Source organism: Nuphar pumila, chromosome 3, assembly GCF_984573655.1.
Source record: "Nuphar pumila chromosome 3, dmNupPumi1.hap1.1, whole genome shotgun sequence".
Classification (NCBI taxonomy): domain Eukaryota; kingdom Viridiplantae; phylum Streptophyta; class Magnoliopsida; order Nymphaeales; family Nymphaeaceae; genus Nuphar; species Nuphar pumila.
This window is the reverse complement of record NC_143251.1, coordinates 26320315-26335313: the sequence shown is the minus strand read 5'-3', so window position 1 is coordinate 26335313 and position 14999 is coordinate 26320315. Positions and strand designations below refer to the sequence as shown.

Genomic DNA, 14999 nt, shown 5'->3' with positions numbered 1-14999 from the left:
TTTTTGCTCACCCGAATGCATGTTTTTCATTATTTTGTATTTGCCCTAACACTCGACCGGTAAATCGTTCGTATCTCTCTCGTCCAGAGAAGTTTTTATGAATGGTTTATTGCATTAGAAAACTATCAAATTTTCACACAATATGTGAAATTTTGGACTCGGTTCTCGGAGTGAGCACTGAATAGTGACAGTGTGAACAAAAAAGTATAGGCGTGCACTAAACTTGTTGTATCTTCGTCATATGGAGAAATTTTTACGAACGGTTTATGGCATCGAAAAGCTGACAGAATTTTCTATAATTTTTCAAAAATTCATCTCTATATGTAGAGTGTACATAGCTCTATAACAGTCATAACAATCAGATAGATTGAGCGTCCGATCGATCTTGAACCCGCAAAGGGCCCGATTAGCAATACTTTGTGGAGTGTAGATAGCTTTGTAACAGTTAGACAAATTGGGGGTCCGACCGATCCCAAACTGGATAAGGGCCCTGTTAGCAATACATATAATATTTTGTAAGGCATTCAAATATGCTTTTATACGAATTGAGTAGTGCTATATATATACTATTAAAGAAATTTTTATGAAGTGAATGAGTGTCGAATTTGGGGTATGAACTGAATAAAGTGCTTATGCACTAGTTGGCTTTTGTCGTTATTTGCTATTGAACTGAACGAAATGAACATGAAATATAATTCAATGTGGATGCTTTAATTGTTTATGACCCATATTAATGAATGAATGTTTGAGTTAAAAATGTATATAAGTGCATTAATGTATGGTTAATGACTCACATTTGAAACATGTGCATCCATGAGCCTTGGAGAGGCCTGAATTGTTTAAATTGATTGGAAATGTGTGTTGCATGAAATCAACGAATTAGAAAAGATTGAACATGTAACACTAAATACTAATGTTTACACGGAGTGGGTAAATGGTAGTTCTAGCTTTATGAATATCGTTGTTTAGTACAGAAGGTTGCTCATCCCCAACCACGAAGATAGGAGAACCCTCCACATTAGACTGCATCATTGATGACAGAATCTCATGAGTAAAATCTGATTGGGAGCTTCTCTCGCTTTAGTCATCTCTCACCCGACACTGGTGAATGGTGTTCGGCTAGGCTAAAGCTATAATTATATGAAAATACTACCTATGCCATGCTCCTAATCTAGGTTACTACTTGTGTTAGTACCCATAGGGCTAAAAACTGAAACCTAAATTGACTGTCCATTTAGTTAGGCATGGCATACATCATTTAAAACAAAAATCTAATTAAAGATATTAAAGCCACTCATGCATAAAGAGTTGATCATTCTGCAATGGTAAGTGCATGCATTATTAACTCTCATGCATTTTAAAATGTTTATGAATGTGTAATTATGTTTGGTTGAAAGAAATATGCAAATGTGATTGTTTGAAAATCGTGTAAGCATTGCATCATATTCATCTTTAAGATATTATTTGATATCAGCATGTGTGAGTGTTGAAGTATACTTTTGCATGCTTGTTTTAATTTATGTGTATTGAATAGTGCTTTCGTACTCATGACTTGTTAAGTCTGACCATATTATTAAAATATTTTTTAGGTAGTGATTAGAGAACCAATGATGGCGAGAGGTTACGGTAAGAACCAAGCCAAATCTTTTCTCTTTTTGCTAGTGTTTTGGATTGTGAACATTCACATTTGTTTAAGAACTCTGATATTATTAATTAAAATTTTGTAATGGACTTTTTATTAAATTTGAATATTAAATTTTAGATTTATGTGTGAATGATATGGTGAATCTGTAATAAGTGAGAGCTTTTATCCCATTTTGAATTTCTGTTGTGATTTATAAAACCATTTGAAAAAAAAAATTACACGAGGAGGGTTTCCACCCTCCCTCCTTGTGGAATTGTTCGTTTCTACCACCACCACTGTTACCTCCCATCTTCACCAACATTGACCAACCTTGTTCCTCCATGCCGGTGGGTGGAGGCCGGCAGGGAGTCTCCACAACCCTATCCACCATCACACCTGCAACCACTCGATGGGTTTTTGCCGAACGAGGCAGACCGACTGGGGCAACCAACCCCCATTGGTGGTGAACCTTGCTCTGTTGTCTCCACCTTCCCTCATTTTCCCATATCCCTCACTGCCTCCCTCTCTCCTTGCCACTCATAATAGACCGCTAGTCAAACCCTACCCCACCAGAGGGTGCCCCACATTTGGCGCCTCCTCTTCCTGTCGTTGTTGACATAAGTGTGGACAAAAACATGGTGGCTGAGGGAGTCTGCTCCTTCATCAATGAGTTGCAACATGGGTACAATATTGGGAAGACCCTGACCAGAGTTCGCCCGTTGGGCAGATCCAGGCAGCCAATGCCCCCCACAGTTTGTTGGAAGTGACGCCAAAGTGGATGGTGCCTCCACTAGCGACAAGGAAGGGTTCAATTAAGAAACTAAACTGGTTTGAAAATTAGGTTGGTCTCGGTAACACAACCTGAACTTGATTTTGGTCACTTGTCCACCGATTCTGGGCAGGTTCGAACTGGTTCAAAGTAGCTTCAGGTCGATGCAGACTGTATTCGGGACAGACACATTAATTTGGGTCTTCAAACCCCGGCTCATTCTTCGGTTGGCCCGATTCTTTTGAGTTTTTGGGTTCAAAGATAAGATCTGGACCAATGCTTGGAGCACAGGTTGAAAGAGCGAGATGTTCATTTCATTTGCTTATATACTTCTTCACTTTGGATCATGCCTACATTAGATACATTTGAAGCATACTTGACTCAGGATCCAAATGACTTTAGTTGGTTCAAGAAGAATATGTTAAGCTTTCAAGCACATATTTAAACAACTTGGGCTACTAAATCTGTGGAGCAGTATGCAAATCTGGCTCCGTATTCTGGGCTCATAACCTACAAGGTGGAACGATAACGAAAGAAGTGTAAGCCAGATCAAGATTGAGGACAAGTCTTCTCAAACTTTGGGGGGAATGATGTAGGAGCACAACACAAGACCCGGGTTCATAAAGATCAGATTGGATTCATTTTGATGTTTTTAGATATTTTTATCATTTGGATCATTTTTTCGTATTTAAGGTTATTTTGTAATTGATATTGAATCTTTATGCTTGATCTATATCTTAATTAAGATAAGTGTAATCTTTTTACCATTTTTATCAAATTAAGTAGTTTACTTGGATTGGGATTTATGAGACCTCATCTATAAAAGGATGAGATTCCTATGTATAATGGACGTTTTAGAGTTGATGAAAATATTGAAATTATTATTTTTATTTAATTTTAGTTATTTTCAGTTTTTGTGAAGTTTTTGCAATTTTTTATTATTTTCAGCATTTTTCTTGAATTCTTTTTTTGTCTTTCCTAGATAATTCACAGTGTGGGTAGTTTTCTCGTAAATAGAGTCCCTTTTGATTTGCATAAATTTGCAAAAATGATCAGGTTTATTTGAATTTGCATAATTCACAGTGTGGGTAGTTTTTGATTTGCATAATTTGAATTTCTAGGTGATGTTTTCATTTAGGAGCCAATCTTTTACTCTTATTTTAAAAAAAAAAAAGGGGGGGGGGGGGGGCTCACTTTTCTTGATATGTGATGATAGATCTCTTTAAAACTGCTAAATAAGGAACTTGGGTTAACATTCATCATCTCGGTAAATGTGATTATTTTGGTTCCCAGTACCCTCTTTCCCGGATTGAAAAATACTCAATTCATCTTTACAAGAAAGAAAAGGATAAATATTTCACTTCACATTATATGCAGCGTCCTGCTTGATAGCCACCAATCTTGGCATTTCTTGAGATGGGGGTGGTGTTCATCTCGAGAAATGTTGAGATGGATGGTCATCAGCAGTGGAGCTCAGCTGCATATAAAAAATTGTTTCTAAATATTTTGAACATTAAGCTTATTATTGTAATTTATGATTTAACCTGAGTTAATAGGAAATAATAGATAGAGGTATGGCTTTATCTGGCAGTTTTCAGAAAACAGAAGCCCATGTCAGGAATTTCAGAGACATGAGGCCCGTATTTTGAAATTAGGGGTAAAAGGTTGGCATCTAAAAGGAAATTTTCCAATTTTTACATTGTATTGGATATTGAATCTAAATATCTGATCCATGTTTAGAATTTCAAAGCATATTTAAATTTAAATTTAAATTTTCAAACTTATTATAATTGTAAAACTTAAGCAAGATTAAGAAGCTTAAACCCATCAAAACTATAATTATCTCATTTAGAAATAGATAAGAAGAAGAAGAGGAGACTAGATAGCTCAGTTGATGATACGGAATAATTTTCTAGCTATTGTGAATTTCCATTATTTGTTATTTTTTTTCTAAAAATTAAGATTTCCAATTGTTTTCAACTATTTTAGTCTCCTCATACTTGAGTTTAATTTAACACACGCTTGCGAGCGTTGAAAAGATATGGCCTATGTTGTTTATGTCTCAACTCCCCCATTAAAAATAGGCTAAGTTTGGAAAAGGGTAGTTGGAGGAAATTAATAGAGATGATTTGGAGGAATTAGGATTCCTTTTAGGTGAAACAAGGGTGAAGCCCAAAAACGTTCTCCTCCCAGTATCAGAGACATCTCTAGCGTGAGTAAGGTGTTGCAGCTATGGTTGAACATTAGTTTCAGGGAGGTGGGCTCGGCCTTGGCCGCATGGAAATCGAGGAGGATCTGGTGGATAGTGAGCACGGCAGTGTACCAGGTGTTTCCGAAGGTCGCGGACGGGGAAGCGGGAGGACGAGGATGGTGGCCTTAGTGGCAGAGGACCCCCCCCTCCATCGGGTGCTCGCTGCCAGCGTCAGAGGAGTAGGAGACCCCCTCCATCAGGTGGTCGCCGGACTCCGGCGACCCCTGCTACCAGTGTTAGAGGAGGTGGAAGAGACCCCTCCACAGGGCGGCTGAGTTAGGCAAAGCCACTAGCGTCAAGCGATGATGGTGGTGCTCAGATGCGGGGCGACGAAGCTGCCGGAGGAAGCAGGCTGCAGAGAAGGCGGTGGAGACCCCTCCAACGAACGATCGATCCCTACGGCCCACCAGGCAGTTGTGCTGGAACTGGCGGATGCTGATGCAGAGGAAACTAAAAAAAAAAAAAGAAAAATTCAAAAGAGGGTAGGTTAGGGTTTGAGAAGGTTAGAGTGTTTCATTTTCTTTTTCTTAAAGTTGTTTTATTTTTTTGCCCTCATTCTTTTTTTGTTATCTGAGGCCTCTGACTTCGGGAAATTTCAAAAACATGCTTGTTCTTTAAAACATACTCAAAACAAAGTTGCAATGTTTGTTTTTGTCAGAACTGCTCTCAAACTTTCTCAAATTATTTAAAATCACCTAAACTTTTCTGTTTTACTCAGCAAGTTTTCAAAATTCTATTTTTGTGTTTTGGTTTGTTATTTTTGCCGGATCTACCTTCTGACTTTTCTGATTTTGCAGAAAAGTATTTTTGGTTTACTAAATACCTCTCAATGCTTTATCCCGATAGATTTGGATCATGAATTATTTTCATGAGTTTGATATTCGGTTAAGGTAATATGTATGGGGTTAAAATCATGATATTCATTCTATTATTGGATCTATTAAGAGATTTTGATTTTTTTAGCATGTATCTATTATTGGATCCTAAAAGCAAATGCTTTGTTTGATTGAATATTGTTTCTTATATGCTATATATTTTGTTTATATTTGGATCGTGTTATATATGGATCCGGTATGACCTAGTATTGGTCAAGTTTTATGGTGGATCAAGTTGGATTGGATTTAATCATATTGGATCTAATGTTTGGATCAATATTGGATATGATGCTTGGATCAATACTAGATTTGGTTGAACCTGAATGGATCTAAATAGGTCGAGTTGAATATTTTTAGATTTAAGAAACGATATTATCATATTTGAATGGGTCATCTTATGAGTTTTGAGGTTATTTGGGTATTGAGTAAAATAACTCAACATGGATCAAAGAATTGAGATCCAGTTTTATAACTGGTTTTGACTCAAAACTTGTGGTGTGATATGTACCTTGTTATGGTTTGAATGAAATATATACATGATATAGGTGAGTTGGGTCCATATGAAATCTGAGAACATTTTATATGTTTGCATATTACTTTATTGCATGTGCTTATGGATAACCCTTGTTTGGTCCTATTATATATAGATTTATTGTGGTTCCAAATTAGTGCAATGACAATCAAGTTTATTTAACTTGGATATATGAAACTATGTATAGTTTGATGCATGCATACTTTGGATAGTTTCTTATTAAGACCTCTAATGGAATTGATACATATTTGATCAAGCAACAGATCTGGAAAATATACTAGCGAATATGTTGTATGGTTCTAGATTTGGTCCAAGTTTTATGATGGATCTGAATAGTATCAAACCCGATATTTGGTCCTAATAATATATTTTGTATGTGTCTTGATTTGACCTGGATAGATTCAGATATGTATAATGTTATGTGTGGTGTAGATCCATTTGAATTTAAAATATAAGAAAATGGATTTGGACAATGGTCCAATCTCTTGTGATGCATGAATTTTCATAAGTTATTTAAGCTTGCATCGAGATTTATTTTTCCTATGGACCAGTTTTGTGATGTCTTAATATGCATATATTTCTTAATTAAAATATATTAGAAAAGTGGGAGCTGAATTATTATTTACACATACATGTAAATATTTATTTACATATGATGATAAATAATCATCATAAATCATACTCCTTATGGGGTTTTGTTGTATAAATGCATGAAGAGATATTTTCATGTTTTAGAAGGTTTGTGTATGGTATACAACATGGTAGCATTCATAACTTTAGTAATTATATTTATGATTGTTTTAATCTAAATATGTTTATCTAAAATGATCAGGTGATAATTAACCTGATAAAAGTTAAAACATGTTGCATATAATGATGATGCATGTGAATAGTGAGAGTATTGACTATGGTGAAATTTTGAAAAATAAAAATATTTGCTATGTTTGTCAAATCATGTTTTATCATGAATTCATGAGTTGATAAAATTTTATAGTACTCCACTAATGTGCATATAGACATGATGTCAGATTGTATTGACATGGAAGAGTCATAAGAACTCCATGACTAACTAAGAAAGTAGAACCCGCAATATGATATATTTGTTTGAATATGGTATTGCACATTAAGAGTTAATATTTGAATTATGTCATAACGAAAAACCTATATAGTTATGTGAAATGAGTGCGATGATGTCATGGCTAAACTCATACCATATATGAAAAAATTATGGTTCATATGATAATGAAAAGACCACATAACTATGTGAGAAATAATCCATAACATGTGAAAAAACCTCATAATTAAATATGAATGACAAAAAAATCTACGATTGTGTGAAAAAAATAACCTATAGCATGTGAAAAAAACATCATACTTAGATATTGATATAACTCAAGGAATTATGAAGTTTATTTGGTGCATGTTTTGTCATGAAGTGTTATAAGTGATACATGATGCACCAGTTATAATATAATATGCTTGTTTACCCTATATGGACAAGTGAAAGATGTTGGATATTAGATCTAAATGTGGTCATAGGGTCTCCCACGTGAGAATCCCAAGTGCCACAAAATGGTAGGCTCGTAACTCATGAAAACCAAAAATGTTTAAAATAAAAACTCCATTGAAATGAACATTCATAGCACGACTACCCTAGGAAAGATTATAAAACCCCTTGCCCTGGTACAATGAGGATCATCCCTAAAAAAGATCTGACCCCCTTTGAAGAAGGTCATTTCATGAATCTCCCTCTCTCCCTCTATATTTCAAATCACTCACTATGCACATCCCAATCCTAATTTTTTTATAATTGGCACGAGAGTAGTGGGACCTAGGGCTAGATCTTCATCATGAGCTTGAGCTTCCCTATTCAAGCACTTGAAAGACATAATTCATTTAGGCCAAAACAACAAAATCATAACTTTTGGAATCCTTGACTCCACGAACCTTTACCATTTCCTCCACTTTTTTCAAACATCCAATTCCCAAATAGGTCCCTTAAGCTACCCAAGTAGCTCTAATATAGGTTATCCATACTCTCAAGAATGATCACAAATCATCAAAAGCAAAAAAAAAAGGCATCAATTATCGTGAGTTATTTTGCCAAAAAATTGGATACTATTCATGAATCTTCTTCAAACTGTCATGCAAATGAATGTCATAAGTGTGGTTCTTCGGATAATCTCATAATATATTGAAAAACCTGGTTTTCTTAGAAAAATGATGAAACATTTAAAAATATACCTACTAACATAAACTAATACAATTTTTCTTGTGCTATATCACCACAAAACATGATACAACTTTTTTTTGGCATTATACCACCGCGGAGGTTGCCGTGTGAAGGTGTTGAGTTCAAGACCCCTGATCAAATCCCACTAGTGCATGAGTGTATCTATAGCTTTCAGAGGTTGGCCACAAAAGGTAGGGTGGTCGTGGAGTCCCACGTGGGGTTTTTCCTTGCTTTGGCAAGGGTTCCTTGTTAAAAAAAAAACAGCTTTTTGGCATTATATGTCTTGAGAATCTCAACACTTTTGAAATATGGGTTATACCATAGTTACAGAAAGTGCCCCCCTAAGGGAGGAAAGTGCACTTCCCCAGAAGCATGCTTCTGAAGCGGGATGCGCTACACTTTACCCAAAAGGGGGAATAGTAGTAAGTGTGGGAAAAACTCGCTTCCCATTTGAGGGAAGTGTGCTTCCTACTTGCTTTCCTTTAGCATCATTTTAGTTTCCCTCTCACTTTTCCTTTTGTTTTTTTTGTGTTTTCATGTTATTATTTATTTTTTTCACTTCCTATACGCTTTCACAATTGCTTCTAAAATGAATCTTGCTTCACACTTCACGCTTCATACTATTTTTTAACACTAGCTTCTCTGTTTTCGCTTCATGCATCGCTTCCTTTATCCATTTCGCTTCTTGGTAATTATGGGTGATACCATTGACACAAATGTGAATAATGTACAACACTCTTATAGATAAGATACATCACAAATCACATTTTATAAAATACAAAAGTTTAATTTTTAACAAGCTTTTTCTTTGTTTCGAGGTCACGAGAAACCGTGTGAACCTTTTTTCTTTAACTGTTATTTAAATGTATGTTTGCACCTATTTTTTTGTGGTATTCACAAAGCACACAAATATGACTTTTGTGAATCTTCTTTAATCGTAACTTTGAAACATGTATAAGAAGATCGTATATCTAATTGTGCAGAGTTTCATATCCTCGCAACTCTTTGTTGTGAAACATTTAGGTTAAAATAACATATCTTATGTTGAAATTACATATATGAGGAAAAACCAGAGTTACCAGTCGAGGAAGCGGAAAGCGAGGCACTTTCAAAAATTCAGGAAGCGGGGAAGCGTGGGACCACTTAGAAGAAAATTATGAACCGTCTTGGAAGCGACCTAGGAAGCGAACCGGAAGCGAAAAAATGAAAAAAAATGAGAAAGTGTGGGGGAAGCGCGCTTCCCATAAATGGGAAGTGTGTTTCCCATAAAAGGGAAGCACACTTCCCAAAAAAGGGAGACGCTTCCCCACGCATTTTGGAAGTGCGATGTTTCGCATTTCCGAAGCGCGTATCGGGGAAGCGTGCTTCCCCATATGCCTAGGAGCTTCCGGTAACTCTGGGAAAAACACTTGTTTTGTATTGCGAAAATATCAAATTTCTTTATGCTCGCAAAACATAAATGCGGTGTTCTGTATCCTCACAACTCTTTGTTGGGAAGCATTTAAGTTAAAATCACATGTGTTGGCTATTGTTCGCAATATTTATTTGTGAAGTTCTATAAAATTGCATAATATTTGTTGCTAAATTCTAAAAAAATGAAACTCTTGGTTATTGTTCGCAACAATTATTTGTGGAGTTTCATAAAATCGTAAATCTATCATTTTTCTGCTATAATTCAACAGGCATTTCATATTATAATTTAACAAACATTTAAAATTCAGCAGTCATTTTCTGTTATAATTTAACAACTATTTACATCCAAATTTAAAACAAATATACAAATCACTTAATTTATAATGATTTAGAAATTCAATTACAATTGCATTTACAGACATTTACAAAATAATGTTTACTTAATTACAAATCATAATTAGGTGTGTGATCTTCTTATACATGTTTGAGAGTTGCGATCATAAGGAGGTTCACATAAGTTATATTTGTGCGCTTCGTGAATACCACAAAAAAATAGATGCAAACATACATTTAAGTGACAATTAAAGAAATGAGAAAGAGGGTTTGCATGGTATCCCACGACTTTGGTATAAAATATGCGATTTTATTAAGGTATTTGTAATTTTACGATTAACAAAAAAAACCATATAAATAACATAATTTTTGCACGCTTCTTGAAAGGTGCAAAAAAAATATTTGTGAATGTACATTTAAGTGAGGTTTTGCCTTAACAAGCAGGTGGAATGATATATCGTGCGAACTTCGTAACGTTTGCTTTTCTAAGGGTAAAAAGGTATTAAAAAGTTGCCTATTTGCTGTTTTGGATAGCAGGTAGATTTCAAAAATTTTGGAGCATTTGGGAAAATGCATCATTTTTGTCATACAATACAATCATTTTTCGTTTTCTTTTTCAGACCGTCCTAAATCATACCTTCCTTGTTTTGTATATCTTTCCATTGCATTAGCACCCATTTGATTATGTGAATCCATATCCAATCTCTCTTGCTAACCACCAAACAAACATAAGATGCAAGCATAATCCAGGTTATGATTCATGATGCAGTAACCATAGTTCCATACCCATTATCCATGCACTAATAAGAGCAACCATACTGTCTAGTGACACCAAAATCACAAGAAGAGCACATCTGTGCCTCCAATCAATCTATTGCCCTTTTTTTTTAGGAATGCTTCCAATCAATCTATTATTCAAAGTCATAAATCTAGTTATCAGGATTTTTTTGGCAAAGGAAAATCTCAGGACAAACCAAAAGATTTGTTTTTTTGGAAAAAAACTTGGGAAAATATTGGTGAATTTAAATTTAAAAATATAGAACAAAATATATAAAAATATAAGAAAAACATTAAAATGCATGAAATATATGAATACTACATTAATAATGCAATAATGTCATGATAAAAACATGATATTTTCAAAGTAGATGATACTTTGAAAATTCACATTTTTTTTGGACTATATCAATTTTTGAAATCTCACCATAAAACGGGAAGATTTTTAAGAAACCGACAACATTTGTGACTGCTATTATTGAGTGATCCCCCCAAAAATAGTTCATAAAATAGACTAAAGATGAAAAAAGAAATCCCTCTTTTCTCTGTAAATAGTTCTTTGTTTTCAGGAAAAAGAATCAGTTAAATCAGGGACATACCCTGAATCCTTCAATTCCATATACAGATGTTCAAGAACAGAGTGAAGAGCTCACTCTGTGGATGCATGTTATCATCTACACCAAAAACATGGACCTTTCCTGCTTCCTCAGTCCAGCTGTACCCACCGTCTTTCTTGATTCCCTTGTCCTTCAACACCAATCTGACCTAGCTACATACTGCCATCTTCTATTAGCAGCATACATGTTTGCTAGCATGACATGGTTAGCTGCAACATGAGGTTCCAACTTGAAGAGTTCTGCACACTTTACACTAAGACCCACATCCCCATTCAACCTGCATGCATTCAACAATGCACCTCAAGAGGATGCACTAGGCTCAAATGGCATCTTCACGAATTCCTCTGGCTCCTTTAAACGCCCTGCACCCACAAGAAGATCAATTGTGCATGTGTAATGCTCTTCGGATGGCTCGATGCCAAACTCTTCATTCATCGCATTAAAATGCTTGATTCCTTCTTCGACCAAGCCTGAGTGACTACAAGCATGTAATACACACACAAAGGTAACAGCATTCCGCTTGACTTTTGCTTCTTTCATCAATTCAAACATGTGTAGTGCTTCTGCTCCAAATCCATGGTGAGCATACCCTGATATCATTCCAGTCCATGAGATTACGTCTCGGATTGGCATCTCTGAGTGTATTTGTTTTGCATCTGCCAAGCACCCACATTTGGAATACATGTCGACAAGAGAATTCCCAGCAAAGATCTGCACTTCATATCCAAATCTGATGATCTGTGCATGGATCTGCTTCCCCTGATCAAGAGCAGGTAAATTTGCGCATGCACTTAGAATACACGAGAAGGAGAATGGATCGGGAGGCACCCTAACTCTCTGTTCACGAAACAACCGAAGGCCTTCCTCCCCATCGTCACTTTGCACGTAACCTGCAATCATTGAAGTCCAAGAAACTACATTCCGCTCATCCATGTCATCAAACACTCGACGAGCATATTGGGTGCTGCCACTGTGCCACATTTCATGAACATATCGACAAGGGAGCTAGCAACAAAGACATGAGCTTCAAAACCAGTCTTCATGACAAGACAGTGAATCAACATTCCATTACGAATAGTATCTAAAAGGATACAAGCTCTCAACACGACCCAATAGCCATAGTCACTGAACCCTACGCCCTGGGCATGCATAAGCGCAAAAAATTCCAGAGCCTCCCAAGCTAACCCATCCTGAGAAAACCCAGAAAGAACCGAAGTCCAGGACACCAAATCTCTGCCATGCATTTCATCAAACACTTTGATCGCATCCTCTAGTTTGCCACATTTTGCATAAACAGAGATCAAAACGTTCCTATCCACGACATCCAAAGCACAGTTAGTCTTCATCACAAGCGAATGAGCCTGTTTACCTCCCGACAATGCCGACAATTTTCAGCATGAATTCAAGACGGAGAGCATTACCGAACGACCACATTCATTGCCATCACAATGAATCGATCGAAACAGAGAAATAACTTCTTCAAACCGTTTCTCGCGATAACATGAAGCGATTAAGGCTGCACGAGAGGACAGGTTCCTTTCAGGCAATTCGTCGAACGTTTGGTGGGAATCACAGAACTAGCTGGATTTCCTTCTTCTGGACCCAATTTCCGGAGAAAGGATGAACGTCTTATTGAAGAGGAACTTGCCGGAGTTTATAGTGGAAGGGGAATTCCTTGCGTTCCTGCCTAGCATTGCTTAGAGGGAGGGTGCATAGTATTTGAACGTTGAGAGGTGCCAGAGGGTCGGGAATATCCCGATCCGGTACTTGTACCAGGTTCGATAGGATCTGGGTTTGGCATAAAAGAATGAGGACCAATTAAGAATTAGGATCAGACCTATAGAATCTGATTAGTATACTGACCAGGTATGGTTTATGAAATAGAGCCCCATTAATATATGGACCGGGTATGGTTTATGAAATTTCATGCCAAACCCCAGAGTGAGCCGGGTTCCAATTAAGATCCAAAACATTTCAATGTGTAAAATATAAAAAAAATTATTATTTTAATCATACTAGTGTTTGGTTTTTTCAATGGTAGATCAAACCATGGTTGCCAGTCGAGAAAGCGAGACCGGAAAGCGATACCAAAAGCAAAAGCGAGAAGTGAGGCACTTTCAAAATTTTAAGAAGCAAAAAGTGTGGGACAACTTAGGAGTGAATTAGGAATTGTCTCGGAAGCGACCCAGTAAGTGAACTGAAAGCTACCTAGGAAGCGAACCAGAAGCGAAGGAAAAACGGAAAAAGAGAAAAATATATAAATATATATAAAAAAAAAAGTACGCTTCTCAATGCATTTTGAAAGCACGATATTTCGCGCTTCTGAAACTCACTTCAGGAAAACACACTTCTTCACTTACCTAGGAGTTTTCCGATAACTCTAAATCAAACCATATGATCGATTTATGATCCCAACACCTCTAGTCTAATCCTGGTCTGGAGAAACCCATTTCTGTTGGAATCAAAACTGTAAGCCATTGAATTGGATTCCATTGGGTAGCACCAACAAAATCGAGAGCTAACTCCCATTCCTTATTGATGCTATCCTGCAAGCCATGCTCGTAGTGATGTAAACAATTAAGATTCAAATCAGATATCCAACTCAATCCAAATCTGTTTGGTCGGATTTGGTAGCCAAAATGGGATGAATAATCATATTTGAATTCAGTATCAAGTTTTGCTTCCAAATCCAACTAAAATGTGAATCTATATACATGTAGATGTCAGTTTAAGCATGTCAGATCTGGATTTGATTTTGGCTGATCCTCAACCAACTCTGAGTTTGAATATGGATCTGATTGTATAAGATCCGATTAAGTTGAACATGCCTATAATACCAACCTGAGTTAGACCATCTACACCTTTACTAGCTCGCCCTACAACAGTCCTTTGGGCACCTTAACGACAAAACAAAATCACATTAGCACATCCCCCTCTCCCCTTAAGCACCACTAGGGGTGGCAATAGGTTGGGTTTGGTTTGGACTCGAGTAGAACCAAACTCAGACCTGATTTGAGAGTATGGTACAGGGTCTAATCAAACCTACCATATTTGGATCCCATAAGGATTACATCAACAGACCTGAACCATACATGATAAAATAATACTTTTTATCTTTTTACATTAAAATTTTGTAGATTGTTGAAACTCGGGTTGGGCCCGGGCCTGGTATGAAATTTCACAAATAATATCTGACTTCATATATTAATCAGACTCCTCAAGTCCAACCCATATTTTAATCAGACCTTCTTATTTATCACCAAACCCTAAGGTCTCGTATAAAATTTCACAAACAACACCGGACTCCATATATTAATTGCACCCTTCTAATCAGACCTTCTTATTTATCACCAAATCCTAGCCCTATATAGTTGGGAACGGGTTGTATTCAGGTCAAACCTGATCCATTGACACTCCTATGCACTCATCATTAAATGAACATGCTTATACATACATTCATTAAAAAATGAACTTGCTCATACATATATTCATTCATTTATTCAAAATAAACTTTCTCATACATTCATTTAAAAATGAATATGCTCATACATTTATTCATTCATTTAAAAACAAAT

At 36.3% G+C, this 14999-nt stretch overlaps 1 protein-coding gene across 1 annotated transcript; it reads right to left on the bottom strand.

Moving 5' to 3' along the window:
• Nucleotides 1–4939: 4939 nt before the first annotated feature.
• LOC149842371 (pentatricopeptide repeat-containing protein At2g33680-like) lies at nucleotides 4940–12770 on the bottom strand. Its single transcript, XM_090000647.1, has 5 exons — nucleotides 12368–12770; nucleotides 12014–12314; nucleotides 11573–11701; nucleotides 11407–11414; nucleotides 4940–5094 (listed from the first exon to the last, which is right to left on the bottom strand). Exons 1-5 carry the CDS (start codon nucleotides 12768–12770, stop codon nucleotides 4940–4942), a joined length of 996 nt encoding a protein of 331 aa, XP_089856773.1.
• Between the last annotated feature and the right edge of the window lie 2229 nt (nucleotides 12771–14999).

Excerpts from the sequence above, each read along its gene's own strand:
- LOC149842371 (XM_090000647.1), bottom strand. The coding sequence starts at position 12,770 with ATGAAGACTAACTGTGCTTTGGATGTCGTGGATAGGAACGTTTTGATC. Across the intron at positions 12,315-12,367 it reads ACCCAATATGCTCGTCGAGT|GTTACGTGCAAAGTGACGAT; the intron begins GTTTGATGACAT and ends CAATGATTGCAG. Across the intron at positions 11,702-12,013 it reads TGGACTGGAATGATATCAGG|GTTGAATGGGGATGTGGGTC; the intron begins GTATGCTCACCA and ends GAATGCATGCAG.